The sequence below is a fragment of the Polistes fuscatus genome, unplaced genomic scaffold (genome assembly GCF_010416935.1).
Source record: "Polistes fuscatus isolate 324 unplaced genomic scaffold, CU_Pfus_HIC Scaffold10, whole genome shotgun sequence".
Taxonomy (NCBI): Eukaryota; Metazoa; Arthropoda; class Insecta; order Hymenoptera; family Vespidae; genus Polistes; species Polistes fuscatus.
Window position 1 is genome coordinate 3,833,837 of NW_025112998.1, and position 22,142 is coordinate 3,855,978.

A 22,142-nucleotide genomic window follows, 5' to 3' on the forward strand; every position below is an offset into this window, starting at 1 on the left:
ATTTGATTTGACGCGTCGATAGATTATCGACCGAGTCAAGATGCATCGTTTTCTGGAACATATGGCGCGTTTTTCAAAGATGCTGATTCCCAAATCGTCAGTGGATAATTCTAAAAAACGAACAATAAAATAAATAAATTAATATGAAACAAAATAAAAAGTAAATATATATGGCAATTGTAACAATCAAAGAATTTGTTTTTATTTCAATGAACGAGACCTAATTTTAACTATTAATACAATTCCTTTAGTTCGTAGTGTGCGTTAATATATATATATATATATATGTATATATATATGAAAGAGTTGTACATATTAAAAAACTATTTTTTGTGAACACGTAAGTACACAGCGTGTGTGTATGTATATAATAATTAAACTACAAGATGAGATACATCGGCGGTGTAAACGGCAGGTGATAATCTTACGTCCTCAGAACGTGACATTGGTCGTTGACGTATATCACTATCTCCAGGCCATGCTCTTCCTGGACTACGTGGTAAGACGGTGCATCTGGCGACCGTATCGACTGCCAAGCTGACGGTCGTTGGATCGTTCAGGCCATTGCTTTGAATTCTTCGTTGTGCAGCTATCGAAGCTCGAAGTGTTTTCCGCTTCTGCATAAATAAAATGAAGGGTTACATACAAATGAACTTATAAGTATCTTATCGCAAAGGAAATCCCTCGAAAAGAAAATGTTGACTATTATGATCGATTTAACGTTACGTAGGAATACACGTAGGATTGTCCAGAGATATGTAATACATGTTTGCTGTATTTAATTTGAATATTTTCAATTATCTTTTTAATGGAGATTTTTACAAATTTGATTTAGTTATTTATGTGTATGGGTGTTAAGGATGATCCTACGTGTATCGTATTTCCTCGAGAGGAAGGATAAAAGTTTTATGAAATATGTATATGTATATGTATATATATATATATATTATATATGTATCTGCAACTAGTTTTACCTACAACTACTTCTTCATAATAATTTCTACACACTGTCAGTTGTGCAACTCGCTAATTATCACGTAATTATTATTACTAGGGTTCGAAGGGAAGTCCCTCGGGAAATGGACATGCTTCAGCGCAGCTACCTCGTCGTCGCTTCCTGAGGATTACTGATAAACACACATTTCTGAAGAAACGATGGAAACATATCAAACAACGAAATCGGCTGCCGATCGCTGTTTACCTCGATCGTTCCTCTCCATTTATCGGCTGCGTGCCTAGCCAGTTCCATTTTCTTCTGCTTTTTAATTTGATGCTTCTTGTACGCCATTTCGATAATAATCAAACCGATACCACCGATGATACCGACCGCAACCACTATGAACACTCCTGCCATATTTTTCAATCCGAGAGTGTTCGGAGTTTTTTCAAATTGTTCACATTGTTGTAGATTTCCTTGCAGTATCCAAAGATTATCAAGACTTTCCATGAAACCACCTAAAAACGATATATGAAGTATTAATTATTACATTTAGAAATTGTTCTTCCTTATTTTTGTTACATTTTAAAGTCTTTTCTTTTTCATTACAATTCGTTAAAAAAAATATTCATGTTTCATTTATCTATTCTTATACTGATATCATAGCGTTGCTATTACTTTCGTGAAAGTCTAAAATTGCCAGAGTCACGGCATCCGCCCAGGGTGAACCTTTCTGTAGGCCAATTCCGTAACCAGAACGACCAAATAATTCACCGGCAGTTACTAATTCGCAATCTTGAGCTGCCTCAAATTCTAAACGTGAGCTATCCCAGATGAATGCCATTAATTTCCTAAAATTGACACAAATGACTTATCATATTGTACGTATTTACATTCTTGCTTTGAAAATTATATTAAGGAAGCACAGGTGTGAATAATACGTACCCAATTTTGATATCACGTATAGCGTCTTCAGCTGTATCGTAATTGTTAGCTTCCATCGTTCGATACATATTAGAGAGTTCAACTTGTCGCCTGAAATACATGTCCACTGCTGACCCCTTAACTGTAGCGCATGTTAAATTTTCCATAGTATTCCTGAGCTTTAATGCAACATATAAAACAACATTTATTGTTTTATTCTCTAATTGTGTGCATATTTTTTTTAGAAAATTTGTTGTGTCTGCTTACTCGGGCATCATTGATCCCAGTTAATTTAGTTTTAGGACGTTCCAAGACAAGGAAGGCAGCTAAATTAGCTGTATATGATGCCACAATGATCATAGCAAATCCTGCCCATACCATGCCCAATACTCGAGCTGAAAAACTTCTTGGAGTACCTAAATAATATAGTACATAATAATTGAAATCTTGTTAGTAGCTATGGTGAACATTTTTCCTAATAGGTCGTTTAATTTATATGCCAAGTATGATGACAAGAAAAGACCATATTTACCTTCACCAATTCCACTATTTAATAATACTCCCCATGCGAACCAAACGGCACTCGAGAGATTGAGGGCATCTTCCTCGGTGCCGTCAGTATTAGCTAGTTTGAACCTCCCGAAAGGTGAAAACCGGTCGAGGAGGTACAGAACTAGCGCCACTACGTGCACCGAAACCATCACCAAGATCCAAAGGGTGTTACTAAATGGTTGTAAGAAAGATACCAGTGTTGATGATCTAGATGGCTGGAATCAAACAAGATTTGATTAATTTAACATTCAAGTATCTTTTCTTGGGATGAGAGTTCCATTGGGAATTTATGTTTGAAATTCGGGCGCTCTTTCTCTGGTACCTTTTTTTCTAAAATAGTTATCCCTTGATATTTGAATGGCTTGCTGAATTCAATGAATTCAGCACGTTCAGGATTAATCGTCAATGGTGCAACGATCATATCCGCTCGTTCGTTCACCAATTCTCCGATTAGTCCTGTCCATTCTTTTTTCCCTGCAACTGAAAAGTTAGATTTTCTTGCTTTTTTTTTCTATGTTAGATTAATAATTAATTATAATAAATAAATTAAACAAATAAAAATGTATACGAAAGAATGTTTGTGTTAGTAATATACCTGAATTATTTTTGATGACATAACTGCCAAATTGACCATCAGGGGATAGAGCAAGATTATAAGTGAAATTGATAGTCTTTGATAATTCTTTCAACAAATCAACGCAATAACCTTTGCAACAATACGTCTTCGAATCTATAGATTACAAGGCTTCATTTATTTCCATGATCATTAATTAATTTCACAGTTAAATGCACGCACACACATCATTTGATTAAATTACTTACTCTCGTTTTCATCAATCTTGAAATGAGGACATGCTATTTCATCAGGCAGGCAAGATTCACTCTCGCTTGCTTCACGTACGTAAACGAAAGGTTTCTCTTCAATTGTCAATACCTTTAAGTGCGTTGGTATCATTAAACCTTCGGGTTTATTTTTTGAAGGTCCAGGCCAAATGATACTCGACTCGTTAACTCTTAACTTCATTTTTGTTCCATTCTGATAAAATATCGATCAAATTTCATACAAATGTTAAGATTTTCGTTCATTTGATAGAATTTTAATAATAAATCATTTTTATCTTTAATACTTACAGCTGGATAAAAGTATTGTCCAACTGAAACTTGCCGACCATTTTCGTTAACGTTAATAACATCATATTCGGCAAAAATACGATCGCCGTTGTCGTCAAAAGCAACTCTGCCAGTTTCTCCATGTGGTAAAACTTGTTGACGGATATAACTTAAATCATACAATCGTATATATTACGCAATTATAATATATCTAATTTGTTTTCGAAATATTAATCATGTAGCTATTATGTGCCATTATAAGATAGCGTTTTTCCTTTCGGTGTGTAATATTTTGTAATTTAGAGAGCTCCTATAGTAGTTAATTTATTTTCTTATTTAAAAATGTTACTTCGTATCAACGCAAATACAGTCAAATTGCGTAATTGGAAACAAGGAAATACCGCGATATTCATGGAAACGCGTCTACATGTATTGCACTGTAGCTAATGAGTAAAATAACAAGAAATAACACGATGAGACATACTCAAAAAGTTTCCTCCCAGTTTCCCATATCGTTCCGGAATCACCGCAATCCTTGGGAGCGCTCGTAATTTCTTCACTTTCGTTCATTTCTCGTAACGCAGAGACAAAAGCGTATCTGGAATAGTAAGTATATACCCTCGACATCAGAAAAATTAATAATCGGATTACTTAAATATACTTATGCACACAACACAATTTCTACAGGACAACGTTTCCATGCAGTAACATCCATGAGATGAAATCAGAGTCCTTAGATCTGTAACCAACATCGATACATCAAAGTTTTCAAATTAAAATGATGCTGGTTCTTATCTCAGTGATACCTGTGTAATAGTCAAGAAATATTGTTGTTAAGAGATGCATTCTTAAGTTCTAAGGTCTCCTAAGTTTTTTTTTTTCAAACTACATACAGCAGAAAGCTGAAATTACTTTCAATTCTTAACACACAGTGACTCTGTACGCGTATATATTTTTTTATAATATCGACGCAATTTGATTACATGGCCATTGTGAATGATTGATTTAGAAGACAAGAAGTTGTGTCATATTCGCATCATCAATCAATTTTCCAATGGACAAAATAAATTTCTAAAGACAACGATCATGTAATCAGGACGTCAAAAAATATATACTTACGAATACAGGATGACTACGTTGAGAAATGAGACAGTAGTTTCAAGTTTTGTATATGTAAGCAGTTTTTAAAAAAAAAGTTAGGCACCTTGTAGATGAAACGATGTGCAAGATAAGTAAACATTTGATATAAAAAAAAAAGAAAAAATATATATTACAATTATAAAGCTAGCAAAAGAGTAAAGAGTAAAGAGATAGTGACGATAAGATGAAAATTGAAGAAGATAATCAGAGGAAGAAAAATTTCAGCAATCTCAATCCTTTCTTCATAGTAGATGCGATTCCAAGTGATCGTGGAATTGTGTGAAGTGGAAGTTTTACCTAATCGTGAAACTATGTACACAGTTTCATGCATATACATGTAGGAGTGCCTATCGTGTGAGATCGTAAAAGAACTGACAGGCTATCCTTGATGTGAGCCTTCTCTGCGCTCGCGTTAATTAATTTCAGTCCAAGAAGACCTTCTGGTGCGTTAGGTGCATCCAATGCTTGCTCGGTAACGATCCAAACATATCCAGCTCCGGTCATGTTCAATGATGCTGCATCTCTGAAGATAATTTTTGCATCTGTCTTTCTGTAAGTTAAACAAATGTATTCAAATGTTTATATCCGAATGATCTTCTTATTTATCAAAAAATTAGATTATTCTAATATTGATAAATTGATTTTTACTTACGTGGCATACATCAGACAGACTCTGGCTTGTGCACTTTTCATTTCCATCAAATGTTCCATAAAACTATCAAGACCTGGCTCGAATTCTATAACAGATTCTACCTGTTTTTTTTTAGGGATAGATAATTATCGATATTAGAAAATGTTTTAAGATAAGCGAAGGAAGAGGACAGATGGACCTACGTGTACTTTTATTTCAACGTCGTCTTCTAAATTTTGCGACGTCGTTTGAAAACGTCCTAGCAAAGCACGACCATCGGTGTCCGAACTATGGATGAAAATGATCTTCATGTAGTTAAAATATTTCAACATTTCAACCCATACGTCAGCCTGATGAGAATATGGCGGGACGGTTCGTAAGAATGACACGTGTATGTTCTGAAAAAATATTTTGAAATATGTTTGTCCATCTGAAAGAATTTCTCTTACATCCTCATGAATACAAGTAAGGTATGATCTAAAGATCGACGTACTTTATCGGAAAATGCTGAGTCACGCGAAGAGATACCAATTACAGGTATATGATAAAAACCACTGGTATAGGAAACAGCAGCTGGTGACAAATCACCTGTTAGAGGATTGGACACCACTACTGCATAAACTTGTTGAGCGATTAAAGATTTACAAACGCTGAGAGCTGTTCTGATCGGATTGGAGTCCATTTCGATGATAGTGTGCTGGTAAGTTATACCTTTGTTCACGTATTGCGAATCAAAGTTCAAATGCTAAAATAAAATAATTAAATTATGCTTGTATCAATAAAACAAAGTCTTTGTTCAAATCAAAAAATAATTAATGTATCAATAAAATGTATATCTCACGGCCACGGTGTGAGCAAAGTAAGTTTTGCTTTCGTTGTTTGAAAGGACACCACCGATCATGAACAAAGTTGGACTGTTGTGACTGGATGGCCTTGCGGCATGATTATAGTCTTCGAAAAGCATCAGAAGACAAATCAATGCTATCATTTTACTAGATTTTCCCATTGCGATAGGGTAAACAAATTGAAGTCTAGAAAAGACACGAAGTATGAAGGAAAATCTATGTTAAAATTTGCATGCTTTAAAAAACGGATCTCTCTCGACCTACCTGACGTTTAATTAAATCCCGGTTTTATTTCTTCTCTCTTTCAGGTAAGACAAGGAATTAAAAAAAAAGACCGAAAAAAAGAAAAACAAAATGTGATAAAACTAAACTAGATATACAAATATATTGTCGACACCGCGTTCATCCACCCACCAAAAAATGATTGAAAAATTTGACGAAACAAGTAGAAGAATACTTGGGCACGGCCCAAGTTATAATGGCCCGAAGTACGAGGACAGAGCCAAGATTTGACCTCCTCTTGGGATACATTGATCCAGTTGGATGCTGCGCGCAAGTGAGGGATTCATTCCCATCCCCACTATCGTAAATTCAAAGATTTTGGCACCAACTTTCGAATTCGATCTCTACTTTGCACCTGTCTTTTCCCTTAGATTTGATAATATGTTGCAATATTGCGATAAAGATAAGGATATGATCTACAATGTGATCGTATATCCTAGATATTATATAAAATTATCAGACTTGTTTAAAATATTGATCATATTTCAACAGAGGTAAACACTGGTACCACAAGTTACCACGTGTCTTCCATGTTTCAATAATAACAGCCTAATAACTCTACTTAAATGTGGATTCTTACATTATCTAAGGGATAGATATAACCAAGGATAAATTCAATGCAGTTACACGCAAACATAAATGCTTTATTTTTCATTTTTCTTTTTTCTTTCTTTCTTTCTTTTATCATATTACCTGCAACAAAACTGTGTCACACAAATTCTATTCGAAATTATATATAAACAAACTAATATGATATTAAAGTTATGTCAGGATGAATTTGCATAATTATTATGCAAATTTATTATCAATTTATTAGCGCATATTACAATAATATAAATTATTATTTTCATTCGTAGAGATCAACAGGAAAGAGAATGAATCCAAATCCATGTGAAATGAAAGAATCCCTTAGGTGTATCCTAAACGTAGATAGTTCTTAAAACATTGAAATCTATGAAGAACAATAATCAAAGTTTTACGACACATGGTGATTGTGACAAGAAAGAAAGAAAGACAGAGTAAGGAAAATAGAGAAGGAGAAAGGGAAAGAGAGAGAGAGAGACAAAGAGTGCGTCATTTCATCATTTCGTACCTGCTGCATATCGATCCCGTAGGTTTCCACCCCGTGGCGACCTCATGTGCGTGCGCAACCCCCTTCCATTCTGTATTTACCGAGGAACCGTCTGATCGTGACAGAAGGAACAGTGGAGAATAAGAAGTTAAATGGTGAGAGGCATTGCTACCGGGTTGGCAAGAAGGCAAGGCAAGGCAAGAGAAGGCAAGAGAAGGCAAGAGAAGGCAACGTAACGTAGAACATTGCAAAGAAAAGGACTGAAATAGAGTGTGTGTTTAAAGAAAAGATTCTTTATTGTTTGTCTCTATTATACACCACTGTCAAGAAAAAGAAGGGAAATAATACGAATTAAAAAGAAAGAAAGAAAGAGAGAGAAAGAGAGAAAGAAAGAGAGACAGAGATAGGTAGATAGATAGATAGAGCTTATGACGTATACGAATACATAGATCAAGATACATAGACGATTGTTAGGTAACGTATGTAAAGCAAGCAAAAAAGGAAGGGTGAGGGCGAATGAAAGAGAGAGAGAGAGAGGGAGAGGGAAAGAGAGAGAGTGGAAGTGAGAGTGCAAGGTAAAAGAAAAAAAATAGAGAGATAAAGATAATTAGACAAGAGTCTTCTTCTCTTTTTGGTTGAAAACTTTAAAAAAGAACATTAAACCTAAACATAAACGCATAAGAGAGTTAAAGAGAAAGAGAGAGAAAGAGAGAAAGAGAGAGAGAGAGAGAGAGTGAAAGAGAAAGAATACGTAATTCCAATGTATTACGGTTCTCGTTTCGTCGAAGACAGTAAAAAATGTCGTTGCCACGGGAATGGAGTTTCCAGGATTCGTGTAGATCGGTCGACCGTGCGACCTCGACGGTCGGCTGTGGCACAGGAGGAATTGGAGCAGCGTCACAGGAGATGGTCAGTACGGCCGTCATCGACGAAAATATGAATCAACAGAATCAGCTGGGTTCCTTACTCTCGATTCATTCCGCACCCGTATTTGATTTAAGTACTGGCGTGCCATCCCCTAAAAGGCCGGCCTCGTTGATGGTTCAAACTACTGCTACTTCGACACCGGTCGTGCCACCTCATTTACAAAGTCCACCGGATACGATCGAGGACGAGGATAATGAAAATCTCTTAACTATATCAAGTTTAACCGCTAGACCATTGATAGCGAAATCTCGTGAGCTTCGTTCCTCTAAAACCATTAATTCGAAAATCCCGCCAACCAAGAAGAAGAAGAAACCTAAAAGGAGAGATACCAGAAAATTAAGGAATCCTTCTTATATACCTTTGGATGGTGGATATGGTTGGGTCGTCGTATTTGGTGCCTTTTTCGTCCAGTTTTGGGTCGCTGGCCTGGTCAAATCCTATGGCGTCCTCTATGTTGAAATCATGGAAACGTTCAAGGACTCATCAGCATCGGTTGCATCTTGGATACCAGCTATACTTTCTTGCCTTTGTCTCGCCTTGGGTGAGTCATGCGTTCTCCAATTATTATTATTATTTCTTTTCACATATATACTCTTTTTTTTATGTGTTAGTTCATTTTTCGCGCCACCAGTTGAAATTTTGCAAAATTTTCTTAGCAATTTTGAGAACGAATTATATTTTTTATAGAATATTTTTTAATTTATTACATATAATATTAATTGTTACGTTCTCAAGGACGTTGATCTCCAATCTTATATAATAAAATTTGCATGCTTACAAGCAAACCTACGCATAAAGTTTTGAAAAATATTTCCTTCGTCACGTTGATGCAGTTTATTTATAAAGAAAATCAATCGATATGTAGAAACTTACATAGTTAACATTGATCGTTCATTTCAGCGCCTGTAACGAGTATACTGTGTCAAAAGTATAGCTGCCGTGCTGTCGTTTTCATCGGTGGATTGTTCTGTGCTTTAGGACTTACGACTAGTTATTTCGCCACCAGCTTGATACATCTCTTTTTTACATTTGGTATCTTGACTGGTGAGTCCGATCATTTATTATTAGATGAGATATACAATAATTCAAAATATAAGGAATAATTTAGATCAGTTTTTTCGGACACTGCTATTATCTTTTCATCGTATTACTTAGTCTGTTTTAAAGCTTTTCAAATTTTTATGAGCCGAATCAGACTTTCGGAAACGGTCATTTTTGCGAGTGTCCTAATAATTATCAAGAAAATAAAATAACAAACAATTCAAAAGTAATTTGATACAGATCTACGAGCTAAGAAGAAACTAAATTGAAATAATAATTCTCAAATAAGATTTTAGACTGAACGAGAGAACTTTGAATAAATGAAAATAAAAATCAATTTTTTCAGGGATCGGTGGTGGATTGTCGACAACACCAGGCATCATAATCGTTTCTCAATACTTCGATAAGCATCGTGCTCTAGCAAACGGCATATGCGTATCAGGGACAGCAGCGGGAAGCTTTGTATTTCCCCTTTTAATTGAAACGTTAGTCAAGAATTTTGGTTTTCACGGTACAATATTACTCTTGGGTGGATGTATGCTTCACGTATGCGTCAGTGCGACATTGTACAGGCCACTTGAGAATAATTATCTTCCGGATAATGAAACGAACGACAAAGGGGTGAAGTCTGGTGAAAAAAAGAATGACAGCAATGGCGGACAGGAAGCAACGAAGCAACAGAAACTCGATCTTCTCTTCGCCAATGATGCGACGGCACGTCACAATCTTCTCAACGAATTATTCCATCAGAATAGCGTGATAGCCGTTGAATTGACGGATAGTGACGAAGAGAAGGACGTGATGGGGGAAACTCTTATGATGAAGCCAATTTCAAAAATACGAAGCTCGAGTATATTGCATAGCGTTGAAGATTTATCAACTGACTCAACGTGCGTTTACAAAGCGAGATCATCCCTGAGATCTCTTAGGTCTTCCGCCACAGTTGTATGTCCTGCACCGATACCCCAAACCGATGTTATGACTACTACGGAAGAACCCAAAACGATAATGCAAAAAGTTGCACGTTACATTGATCTTTCCTTATTGAAGAATCCACAATTTATAATGATGTGCTTTTCAGTCAGTCTAATGTCGACTGGAAGTCCATACATGTTATATTACTTGCCAGCATATGTTCACGCGGGTGGATATACGAAAGCAGAAGCTGGTTATCTCGTAGCAATCTCGGCTGCTCTTGATTTATGTGGCAGACTTGGATTAGGTTGGCTCTCTGATTTGCAACTTTTTGATCGACGAAAAGGATACATTGGAAGGTAATATTTTTTAGTATTAGAATTAACTCGGCATGATTTTTCTTTTACTTTCATTGGGTCATTGATTATCTTTTCCTCTCTCTTTCTTTTTAGTTTTGTTCATTGAAAAAAAAACAAACTGTTTTTAATTTAATTATATTCATTAAGAGTATTGAAATGAAACTTTTTTCTACAGCGTCGTTGGTGCCGGTGTTGCGGTGTTAACAATACCCATGGCTCATTCGTTTTACGTCTTGGCGTGTTCCGTTGGAATGTACGGATTATGCTTGGGGTGTTGGTTTCTTTTAGTTCCCGTCCTTCTTGCTGACCAATATGGAACTGATAAAATATCTTCGACTTATGGATTGGTCAGAATGTTTCAAAGTGTTGGCGCTATTTCTATACCACCTCTCGCAGGTACGATTTGCTATTCAAATTTTTATATTGATGATGACGATGACGCGTTAACACCTGTTCTCGTTTATTTTTTTTCTAATAATTTCAGGTTATTTACGTGATGTAACTGGAAGTTACACCGTATGTTTCCTGTGTATGGGTACATGCATGGTAATGGGAGGTTTGCCTCTCCTATTGGTATTCAATGAAGTACCAAAACCAACGAAGCTGCCCGTTAATAATACTGAAAATAATAATTGTCAAGGAGATACAAATGTGAAAGAATAAAATATTTTGCAAGTGTGTGATATTCCTTGAAGAAAAGAGAGAGAGAGAGAGAGAAAGAGAGAGAAAAAGAGAGAGAGAGAAAGAGAGAGTAAACGTGTATTAGAAAAATAATAAATTGCAGCATTTTTGTCGCTATATAATTTTTGTTTCTTATAAATTTGTTAATAGTTATATCGAGAATAATTCTTCATACATTGAAAAATAATTCATATAATTCGACTTATTGAAATAAATTATCGTTATGTTCTGCATGATCAATCAAATCTCTTATGAATATAATTGTTGTTATTACTGTTACTTGCTCTTGTTACTTGTTGTTGTTACTTTATTCTCTTGTTGATTATTATTATTATTATTATTATTATTATTATTAATATTATTATTATTATTATCATTATTATTATTATTATTATTATTATTATTATTATTACTACTATTAATGACGTAAACGATTAATTGTATAGATATATATAAAAATTCGCGCACAAAATTAGAACTGAACACAGAACAATATGAAAATACGAGCGTATAGATCACATCCTTATTTTATTTTATTTCAATTTGCCTTTATATTCGTTATTTACATATTATTTACACACACAATGTACAATATTATATTTTTAATTACATTATAAATGTGTATATATATATAAATATATATATCTCCATATATATATATCTATATATATATATATAAAAAGGTACAAAATCTGTCATTAATAACAAACTGAAGCACGGTAATTACAATTAGACTACCTTTTTTTTTTTGTTGCATAATTTCATATTTCATATTAGATATATCTATTTACATTTGTATGCTATAGGTTTTTTTTGTTGTTCCATTTGGATCAATTGTCTTATAATAGTCTTATTGATTGTGGAAATATAAATATATCTGTTATCTAACTAAAACTTGGTAGAAAGAAGATTGAATAAATAGAGAAATTCTATTAGCAAAAATCACAGATAGAGAAAAAAAAAGAGGAAGAATATTTGTTTGTAAAAGTACAAATATGTATATACATAGAGAATATTTCTTTATCGTAAATTATATTGCTTTGTGATGTGTCTTCGATGTTATTCAAAAGATATTGAGAACATTCATTAACTATCTTTAAAAAGTTAATCATCTTTAAAAAGAAAAGTATTTGTACAGTCAAAACACATCTTATAATCACATAATTATATGTACATTCTCTGCGTAGAGAAAAAAATTCATGATGGCTTCCACGCTACTACCCTCATTTTATTATTAAGCTCTTGTAAAATAAGAGAGCATGTTAACTGTTTTTCTGGAGATAAGCCACTAATTCCTTCCATTTCATCATCGTCATCACCCAATCCACTACTACTTCCATTTTTACCTTTCCCTTTACCTTTCCTTTTTTTCTTTTTATTTAATTGACGACAATCTATATCACTGGAGGTATCTGCAGCACGTCTTATCTAAGAATATAAAGTTGTAAGATTTTCAATGCAACTTATAAATCACTCGTTAAGGATTTTATATATAATATTTTTTAAATGTCCTAATACTATTACATATTTAATTTAATATTCTATATAATCAAACTATACCATATAATTAGTTAAAAAAATATTAATAGATATATAAAAGTAACGGTATGGAATACCTTTGAACTTTTCTTTGTTTGTTTGTCGTATTCTAATGCGTCGTAATAATTTGGCTTCTCACGTTTGATACGATTAGTTCTTCTCGTTTTCATAACTCCGCTATCTGGACTTGGTGGACTTTTGATAGAATTACGCCGTGCATTAAAAAATGAATGTCCACATGGACACGCTTTACAAGCAACGGGTACCTTAAAATAAAATATTTTTAATTAACACTAGAACTACTGGTTTAATATTATTCATCATATATATCTAAAAAATTAATGGATAAAGAATTAATATAGAAATTCAAAAATCTAATTATATATATTAATAAAAAAAACACAATATTTGCCTAAAAAAAAGAAATAATTAAATTTAAGGTATAAATTTAAAAAAAAAGGTTAACAATCATTTTGGTTGGTATAAATTTAATATTAATATTAGATATCACTATAATTATGTTTAGAAAATTTAATTAAAATAACAATATATAAATAATGTAATTATTTATTTTATATTAATTTTTTATAGAATTTATCATATCAGCTTAAAAAAAAACAATTTTCTGATTGAATTATCACATTATGACTCATTCCTCCAGATAACAAATTAGATTAATTCATTTTTCTGTTATGTCTAATACATTTTATCGAATATAAAGAAAAATATTAAATTAAATTACCTGTTGTTCACATTTCGGACAACCCTTACTAATAGTTTTTGTTTTCGCCATAATTAACACGTACACAAAATTTACATATAAATTTGTTCTATCTAAATTTTCTATGAATATAACCCATTAAATGGTTAAATGGTGTGTGTTAAAAAATCATTATGGCAAACTTCTACCTACACCGACTAAATTAATTTTATTTTAAGAACACCACACATATTATATATACACTATTCATACAAATAATATTCTTTGTAGTTTCTATTTTGTCTGCTAGATGACAGTTCCATGTCACAAGAGTAGACCAATCAACGTTTATCTATCTCCTATTTGCCTATATTGTTATTGTCATTGGTTGGACAATGAACGAAAAAAAATTCAATACATATAGTAAATAATAAAATATAATACTTTTAAATTCGAATTAATTCATATCATTAATTGTGTATGTGTGATAAAAATTAGTAAATTTTTATTCATCTAAATTTTAATATAACAGATTTACATATTAAGATATAAATACATTAAAGATGGAATTTTCATATATAAATTGATTCAATGATATACACCCCAGATTATTGATAAGATATCATGTTCGTTGTGTAGAAATAATTTCGAATTTGTAGGAAAAAAAATAACATGAGATTTGATCATTCTAAGTAAATTTCTATTTTCTGAATATTTTGAAGCAATGTTTATTTAATCTTGACATAAGATTAAAACTATCGTTGACTGACGTCAATGCAACTTATAAAAATCCACAATATTAAAACTGTTTTATCGACAAAAACTACGATAGTGCCATCTCTAAGAAAAATATTGAGTGTATTCATCACGGACACAGTTCGATCGGTAAATTTCTAAGAGTAATTGGAAAATTTTATTTATTCAAGTATCATTCTGTAATAAAATGTTCCAAAAGTATGCATACTACTGTTTTTCTAAAAAAAAATCGTTTAAAAAAACTATATTTTTGAAAATTCAAAAAATAGAACTTTTCTCTCGACCTTTATCTTTTTTAAATGAAACCTAGTTCATTAAAATCGATTAAAAATTAAGCTTGATCTTACCAATAGCGTCTCACCTACTACCTAAAAAATAATAAATAAAAGTTATTAAAAAAACATTATAAGGTAATTAGTTTCCATAGATGAAATGGATAAAAGGAACCAAGGAAAAAGGAAAAAAGAAGGATATGATATTAATTAGGGATTTAAAAGAAACTAATTGCAATTATAATGTCTATAGCAAGCGGTCTTTGGCTAGATTTTACTTGCAATGGAATGCATAACATATAAAATATGTTAAACATTATATTGAAAGTAAAATACCATTGCCCAGGTCTAACCACGAGGAGGTAACCGCTTCTGAAGACCCGGGATGTGCATCCTGAAGATGTCCCCATCCGAATTAAATTGAAACCAAAGAAGATGAAAGTCCCGAGAAGGTTTTTTAATAAGCCCCACTCTTAGGCCCCACTCTAAGAGTTTTATTCGGAAAATCCTTGCAATTATTATCGAGGAGTAAGAGAAAATTGGAATAGCAAATATCAAAATGATAAAGGAGGAGTGAAACATGAATAGAATCGCATAAACATGGAACCTATGAACAAATAAAATACATTAAATATAAATGTCACACGCGTGTAATGTGCTAAGGGGAGAAGAATAAATAGATTAAAATTATACATGTAATTATATATTTAATTATAAATTTAATTATACAAATAATTATCTTATACTATCCTTTATTATAACTAAGTCCTCGTGCTGTCCTGGTGTGGTCCTTCTCCTATGTAACCTGCAACAAAAAAAAACAAAGGGATAGGGAAGAAGTTGAAAAGTAGGCTTTTTAAAGTGAAACTTTTTACGTTTTTTTTTTAAGTGGTATCCCACCGGTTGGACTAATCCACTGACTCTAATCTTAATTACGAGGAACTTACGCTGCACGTACAGTTTGCCACCGGTGCCAATGGCCTTGGTAGACATCCCATACAATGCAGTTTCAGTTCCTATGCTACGTGCATATTCATGCATATCAAAACGCGAATTAAAACCCGAATGAAAACGCGATAAAATAAATATATACGACGAGGAACTTAGACTTCACGCAACCAGCCGGGTACCTCGACCAGTCACGTGTCGCTTCGGTCCCTATGCTAAATGCATCGATGCACACCAAATCGCGAAGTTAAGAAAACGGGTAATAATAAAAAAAAAATATATTACGAGGAACTTACACTCCACGCATCCAATTGGGTACGTGTAGCTTCGGTTCCTATGCTAAATGCATCGATGCATACCAAAACGCGAATTAAAACCCGATAGAAATAATATATACGACGAGAAATCTAGGCGAAACAAAGAAATCAACGCGACACGATCGATTAGAAACTAACAGCAGGCGTGTAAAGCCTGTCTAACAGATAGCCGTGGACTTAACCGTCTAACTGATCGCGCACGTTATCCCTTCGATCGCTTTCGATTCCTATGCTAAATGCATGTATGCTTGCAAAGTCGCGAGTTAAAAAGAGCAAAGAAAAAAAAAAAAAAAAAAAAAAAGATAGGGCGTTTCACTTTAAAAAGCTAAGGGTAGGACATGATTCTATCCTTGGGAGTAAGATAGAATCAAGGCTCGCGTGGGCAGGGTCGCATCCCTGAAGTAAATTCCTTCTTAACAAATGGCGCCCTTTGCGAAGAAGGAATCCACCCGCTACCCATTGAATTGCTTCTAAAAAAATAATAAAATTTTAATAAACACTTAATATTAAATTTTATTTAGCCAGTAACAATAATTGTAAAACAATCTAAGTAATCGGAGAATTTTATAATTATGTTACAATTCAAGAACGCAACCAAGCTGAAGACAGTCATCTAAAATCATAAAAATAAATTCATATTAAAATTATTTTCTATATTTAAAATACGTTAATAGGAGAGTATGTAATATTTAAAATAATGTATGTATATGTTTAAGCAATTATATATATGTAAGTATTAGTAGAGAATAATACTTTGTTCAATACACCTTAAATAATTGTTAATTAAACGATAGAAATGTATATTGTAATCTAAAAATAAAGATGTACCTTTTGATGAACCTTCCTCTTCGAAATCTACTGTAAGACTGAAACATTGTCATATAAAAGTTTTTTTTTAATGAATGTTATATACATGGCTTTCCGAAAGTATCTTATGTATGTAACGAGAAAATTAATTGTAATAAATAGAAATAAAAATTATATAAAGTTCTGATTTTAACATTATTTCAATTTTTATGTAATTGTTTAAACAAATGTACATTTGTTGTAATGTTCTTGCGCAGTGATGACTTCAGAGGTCAGGGGTAAAATTTTCATCTATTATAACATAAAATCGAAATTAATTAATATTCAAAGTAAGTCGAAAGTTAGATAATGTTTAAATAAATATATATGCGTTTAAACAATCTTAATTATAATAAGAATTCATTAAAATATTAAAATAATTATTAATTAATCGGTGCAAGTGTCTATTGTTGCTTAAAAACTCGGAGTATTTGTTCTGTGATCCCTCCTCCTCGAAATTCACCGTTGATCTGAGTAATTATCCTCTGTTAAAGTTTTTTTGGTGAAAGTTGTTTATGTGACTTTCCGAAAATTGCGCATGTGTATAAAAGAAAATCAATAAAATTAATCAATAAAATTTAATATTGTAACGCTCTCATTTTAATATTCTTTTATTTTTTGTATAATTGTTTAAACTAATGTACATTTGTTGTTACGTTCTTGCGCAGTGATGACTTCGAGGAGGTGGGGGGTATAATTTTCATTTAATAAAATATCGGATCGAAATTATTTAATATTTAAAATATGTTAATAAGTATGTAATACCTATATATATACTAGTACATATATATGTCTAAATAATCTGAAATATAAAGAGAGTGCGTTAGTGCATTAAAATAATTGTTAATTAATCGGCGCAAGTGTCTATTGTTGCTTAAAAACTCGGAGTATATGTTCTGTGATCCCTTCTCCTCGAAATTCACCGTTGATCTGTGTAATTACTCTCTGTTAAAGTTTTTTTGGTGAAAGTTGTTTATGTGACTTTCCGAAAATTGCGCATGTGTATAAAAGAAAATCAATAAAATTAATCAATAAAATTTAATATTATAACGCTCTCATTTTAATATTCTTTTAATTTTTATGTAATTGTTTAAACAAATGTACATTTGTTGTAATGTTCTTGCGCAGTGATGACTTCGGTAGGAAGGGGTAAAATTTTCATCTATTAAAACATAAAATCGCAATTAATTAATATTCAAAGTACGTCAAAAGTTAGGTAATATTTAAATAAATATATATGCGTTTAAACAATCTTAATTATAATAAGAATTCATTAAAATATTAAAATAATTGTTAATTAATCGGTGCAAGTGTCTATTGTTGTTTAAAAGATCGGAGTATATGTTCTGTGATCCCTCCTCCTCGAAATTCGTCGTTAGACTGAGTCATTATCCTCTGTTAAAGTTCTTTTGGTGAAAGTTGTTTACAAGACCTCCCGAACGTTAAGCACATGTATAAAAAGAATAATAAACCTATTTAATAAAATTTAAGAATAAAACGTTATGATTTTCGTATTTTTATCTATTCTAAGTAATTATTTGAATGCTTCTGCGCAGTGATGATTTCGAGGGTAAAATTCTGCTGTAACATAAAGAGAGTGCATTAGTGCATTATAATAATTGTTAATTAATCAATGCAAGCGTCTATTATTGTTTAAAAGATCGGAGTATATGTTTTGTGATCCCTCCTCCTCGAAATTCGTCGTTAGACTGAGTCATTGTCCTCTGATAAGATTTGTTTTATTAAATTTATTTATATGACTTTCCTAACGTTGCGCATGTGTGTAACGAGAATTTTATTTGTAATAAAGAGAAATTAAGATTAAAACGCTCTGATTTTAGCATTTTTTCATTTTTATGTAATTGTTTAAACTAATGTACTTTATTGTAACGTTCTTGTGCAGTGGTAACTTCGGAGGGGGAAATTTTCATCTAATAAAATATCAGATCGAAATTATTTAATATTCAAAATATGTTAATAAGTATTTAATGCTTAAACCAGTAAATATGTGTTAAAACAATAAAAAATATAAAAAGAGTGTATGAAATTATTAAGATAATTGTTAATTAATCAATAAAAGTGTCTATTGTTGCTTAAAAGCTCAGAGTAGACGATCTATGTACTGTCCTCTTCGAAATTCGCCGTTGGACTGAGTCATTGTCCTTTATAAAATTTGTTTTATTAAATTTTGTTTATGTGCCCTTTCAAACGTTGCGCGCGTGTATAAAGGAAATAATTCATCTAATCAATAAAATTTAAGATTACAACACTCTGATTTTTGCAATTTTATCATTTTTATGTAATTATTTAACCGCTCCTGCGCAGTGATGACTTCGAGGATAAAATTTTCCTGTAATATAAGTAAAGTGCATTAGTTCATTAAAATAATTGTTAATTAATCGATAGAAGAGTCTATACGAATGTGCTACTATTTAAATAATATAATTTTTAAATTGATAGATATGAGATTTCTTTTAAATAAATATTTACTAATCAAAATTATTAATTATTTCAGAAAATTTCGGTATGTATTATTGTTAAAATATTATTATTTCAAAAACGATGAGAACATGGTGATTTTTATGATTCAGTTTTCTTTTACGCTTAAAATTTTCTCGCAGTATTAGATGTAATCTTTTTACAGGAAATAACTATCTTTAAGAATTTTGAAAAATGGATCTCTTTTTAGGAATTCTAATGTTTAAAAGAAGATATTACTTACCGAAATAAATTAAAAATTATATCAAGAATCGCTAATAGTATAAACGCTGTTTTTTAAATTTTTATGAACGTGTACCACACAATCAACCAATAGTATTCACGTTTTGACTTAACTAGTGGAAAAACAAAAGTACTAGAAACACGTAAGGAAAATACTTGGTGTGTGCTTGTAAAGCTAAAAAATTTCTAAAATTGATCCTTACAATTTTTGAGAAAGTGTATAATGAAATGTGAAAAATATTTATATAGAAATAGATAAATCAATCATTTTACTTAATCGACAAATCTAGGGATAAATTCATTGCATATTTTATGTAGCATTTTCAAAGGAACTACTGGTGTATATACATGTATACACGTGCTTTATGTGGATTCCATTTGCTTGAATGCGGCGAAAAAACATTAAGTATCTAAACAAATAAAAAGTGAAATTAATTTTTTATCGTATTTTCATAAAATACGTTATTAGTTTTTATCGAGTTTATTATAAAATTTTTAAAAAATGGTAAGTACGAGTGATTTTATTAATTTTAAAAAGTATCAAGTTCTGAATATAGGTTAAGTATAAATAAATTTCTATCTTTTACTTTGATTATAAAATTAGCCGAAAGGAAAATCAAAGAAGTTCATTGACAAGAATAATTCGGTCACATTTCACTTGGTACATCGTTCACAAAAAGATCCACTGATAGCTGATGAAACAGCACCACAAAGAGTACTTGTGCCAGCTGGTGAAACACAAGCTACTAAATTAGAAAAAAAACTACCATTGGAAAAGAAAAAACGCATTGAAGAGCAGCAGAAATATGGAATATATTTTGATGATGATTATGATTATTTACAACATTTAAAAAATGTTAATACTTTGGACGTTGACTGGGTACACGTTGAGCCTGTAAATGTTAAAGAAAATAAAAAGAACGAAGATCATAAACTCAATTTACCGTCATCTGTATTTGCTTCAAATGTCGAAGAAAAAGTTGGTTTGTTAAACAAAGCTGCACCAGTTACCGGACTTAGATTAGAGATAGATCCAGATATAGCAGCTGCGTTGGATGATGATTTTAATTTTGATGATCCTGAAAATGAATTGGAAGACAATTTTATAGAATTGGCAAATGCTGGAGATAGCGATGAAGAAGACTTTGAAGGTAAAGAATATAGTTAGTTTATAATGCGATGCATATACAGTTGCTTGTATTTTATATACTATATGTGTTATTGCATAAATTTATAGATGATGAATATAGCGAAGAAGAAGATACGGATGCTTTATCTAATGATCAGATGGGGCTTTCCGATGAAGAAAGAGATGAAGTATGCAGTTTAAGTGGTCCTCAACATACTTTCAAGGATGAAGAAACGAAATCACGATTTACAGAATATTCTATGAGCAGTAGCGTAATGAGAAGAAATGAACAGCTAGCGCTGTTGGATGAAAAGTTTGAAAAAGTGTGTATCTCTCATAAATACTATCAACATTGTAAAAATAATATATTAGTAATTATAATTTTGTCTTTTTTTTCTTAGATGTACAGTGTATATGATGATAATGAAATTGGTGCTTTAGATTGGGATGAAATAGAAGGACATGTGGCACCTGATTCAAACATGGTTTTAGAATGCGCCAAAGAATTTGAACAATTACAAAAAGAAGATGTAAATATTAAATAACTTTGATACATAAATTATTTTAATAGATATTTCATCATTAATTATCATTTTCAGACGGAAAACATAACTGAAGTAATGCGAGAAAGGATGAAAATTATAGAACAATGTTCCAGTTCTGACGAAGATGATTTGGAAAAGTTAGTTGTTGATGCTAGAGAAACAGAAAAATGGGATTGTGAAAGTATTCTAAGCACATATAGTAATATTTATAATCATCCTAAACTTATTGTAGAACGAAAGGTAAATCATTAAAAAATATTATCTACTATGATTATGCAATTTGGATAAGTTCTTGAATATTAATAAATTTTATCTTTGTATCTATAGGAAATTCCAAATAAAATAAAAGTACATGCTAAAACTGGTATACCAAAAAATGTACTTGGTGGCCCAACTGAAAAATTAACTTCAAAAGCATTGGCACAATTTAATTTGCAAAATAATGCTACAGAATTGAGAGGTCCACTATCTGAAGCAGATACAATGAAATCTATTTTAAGTATTTTAAGTGTAAGACCAAAAGATGAAACTCCTGAAGAAAGAAAAGAAAGAAAAAAAGCATTAAAAGATTACAGGAAGGTAAGGCATCTTTCCATGCATTTCCAAATATAGTAATGCATAATATTTTTTCATCTAATACTCGAAATTTTAGGAGAGGAGAATAGAACGCAAAGCCAACAAAAATGCATTCAAAGAAGAAAAGAAACGACAAGAGAAAATATTATTAAATGTGAAACAAAATGTTCAGTGTAGTTTATTATATAAATAGAATAAATGTCCTAAAATTAATTATATTTGTTATATATATATTTTATAAAAAAAATAAAAAAAATAAAATTTAATAATAATAATAATATAATAATAATAATAATACATTTTTGTATGTATTGCAAATAATAGTACATTTAAAGAAAGCAATGAATGAAGTTCCTGTTCTAATTTGCTTTGAAATC

General features: G+C 31.6%; 4 protein-coding genes across 12 annotated transcripts; 2 read left to right on the plus strand and 2 right to left on the minus strand.

Moving 5' to 3' along the window:
* Positions 1–177: 177 nt before the first annotated feature.
* Positions 178–6,635, minus strand: LOC122526129 (glutamate [NMDA] receptor subunit 1). 9 transcript variants are annotated; one of them, XR_006305967.1, is made up of 18 exons: positions 6,404–6,635; positions 6,136–6,325; positions 5,788–6,039; positions 5,498–5,692; positions 5,316–5,416; positions 5,040–5,213; positions 4,008–4,121; positions 3,545–3,692; positions 3,236–3,449; positions 3,009–3,143; positions 2,736–2,893; positions 2,394–2,628; positions 2,129–2,277; positions 1,883–2,040; positions 1,616–1,788; positions 1,202–1,455; positions 1,052–1,127; positions 578–617 (listed from the first exon to the last, which is right to left on the minus strand). XR_006305967.1 is itself a non-coding variant. In XM_043649330.1 (18 exons), the coding sequence occupies exons 2-17, from the start codon at positions 6,298–6,300 to the stop codon at positions 1,125–1,127; spliced, it is 2,628 nt and encodes an 875-aa protein (XP_043505265.1). In that variant the 5' UTR covers positions 6,301–6,325; positions 6,404–6,635; the 3' UTR covers positions 578–617; positions 1,104–1,124. The 9 variants fall into 9 exon arrangements, 6 of the variants coding, with proteins under 6 accessions (XP_043505262.1, XP_043505261.1, XP_043505266.1 ...); XR_006305966.1 differs by having other exon boundaries at positions 975–1,127; XM_043649330.1 differs by having other exon boundaries at positions 1,104–1,127.
* A 906-nt stretch (positions 6,636–7,541) lies between these two features.
* On the plus strand, positions 7,542–11,413 carry LOC122526131 (monocarboxylate transporter 12). The gene is made up of 5 exons (XM_043649334.1): positions 7,542–8,961; positions 9,321–9,464; positions 9,808–10,735; positions 10,911–11,131; positions 11,220–11,413. Exons 1-5 carry the CDS (start codon positions 8,292–8,294, stop codon positions 11,396–11,398), a joined length of 2,142 nt encoding a protein of 713 aa, XP_043505269.1. The 5' UTR covers positions 7,542–8,291; the 3' UTR covers positions 11,399–11,413.
* Positions 11,414–12,202: 789 nt separating this feature from the next.
* Positions 12,203–13,987, minus strand: LOC122526135 (UPF0547 protein C16orf87-like). The gene is made up of 3 exons (XM_043649339.1): positions 13,698–13,987; positions 13,033–13,221; positions 12,203–12,844 (listed from the first exon to the last, which is right to left on the minus strand). The coding sequence occupies exons 1-3, from the start codon at positions 13,746–13,748 to the stop codon at positions 12,614–12,616; spliced, it is 471 nt and encodes a 156-aa protein (XP_043505274.1). The 5' UTR covers positions 13,749–13,987; the 3' UTR covers positions 12,203–12,613.
* Positions 13,988–19,972: 5,985 nt separating this feature from the next.
* On the plus strand, positions 19,973–21,958 carry LOC122525943 (protein LTV1 homolog). Its single transcript, XM_043648985.1, has 7 exons — positions 19,973–20,020; positions 20,120–20,666; positions 20,753–20,967; positions 21,046–21,174; positions 21,244–21,429; positions 21,517–21,768; positions 21,842–21,958. Exons 1-7 carry the CDS (start codon positions 20,018–20,020, stop codon positions 21,956–21,958), a joined length of 1,449 nt encoding a protein of 482 aa, XP_043504920.1. The 5' UTR covers positions 19,973–20,017.
* Positions 21,959–22,142: the final 184 nt, after the last annotated feature.

What these genes read in the sequence shown, in the direction of transcription:
- LOC122526131 (XM_043649334.1), top strand. Translation starts at nt 8,292, where the DNA reads ATGTCGTTGCCACGGGAATGGAGTTTCCAGGATTCGTGTAGATCGGTC. An exon ending in TTGCCTTTGTCTCGCCTTGG is followed by an intron (nt 8,962 to 9,320) that starts GTGAGTCATGCG and finishes CGTTCATTTCAG; the next exon opens with CGCCTGTAACGAGTATACTG. An exon ending in CGAAAAGGATACATTGGAAG is followed by an intron (nt 10,736 to 10,910) that starts GTAATATTTTTT and finishes TTTTTTCTACAG; the next exon opens with CGTCGTTGGTGCCGGTGTTG.
- LOC122526135 (XM_043649339.1), bottom strand. Translation starts at nt 13,748, where the DNA reads ATGGCGAAAACAAAAACTATTAGTAAGGGTTGTCCGAAATGTGAACAA. An exon ending in GTCCGAAATGTGAACAACAG is followed by an intron (nt 13,222 to 13,697) that starts GTAATTTAATTT and finishes TTTTATTTTAAG; the next exon opens with GTACCCGTTGCTTGTAAAGC. An exon ending in AAACAAAGAAAAGTTCAAAG is followed by an intron (nt 12,845 to 13,032) that starts GTATTCCATACC and finishes TTATATTCTTAG; the next exon opens with ATAAGACGTGCTGCAGATAC.
- LOC122526129 (XM_043649326.1), bottom strand. Translation starts at nt 6,300, where the DNA reads ATGGGAAAATCTAGTAAAATGATAGCATTGATTTGTCTTCTGATGCTT. An exon ending in ACTCAGCATTTTCCGATAAA is followed by an intron (nt 5,693 to 5,787) that starts GTACGTCGATCT and finishes ATATTTTTTCAG; the next exon opens with AACATACACGTGTCATTCTT. An exon ending in AAATAGTGGAATTGGTGAAG is followed by an intron (nt 2,278 to 2,393) that starts GTAAATATGGTC and finishes TATATTATTTAG; the next exon opens with GTACTCCAAGAAGTTTTTCA.
- LOC122525943 (XM_043648985.1), top strand. An exon ending in CGATGAAGAAGACTTTGAAG is followed by an intron (nt 20,667 to 20,752) that starts GTAAAGAATATA and finishes ATAAATTTATAG; the next exon opens with ATGATGAATATAGCGAAGAA. An exon ending in AACAATTACAAAAAGAAGAT is followed by an intron (nt 21,175 to 21,243) that starts GTAAATATTAAA and finishes TATCATTTTCAG; the next exon opens with ACGGAAAACATAACTGAAGT.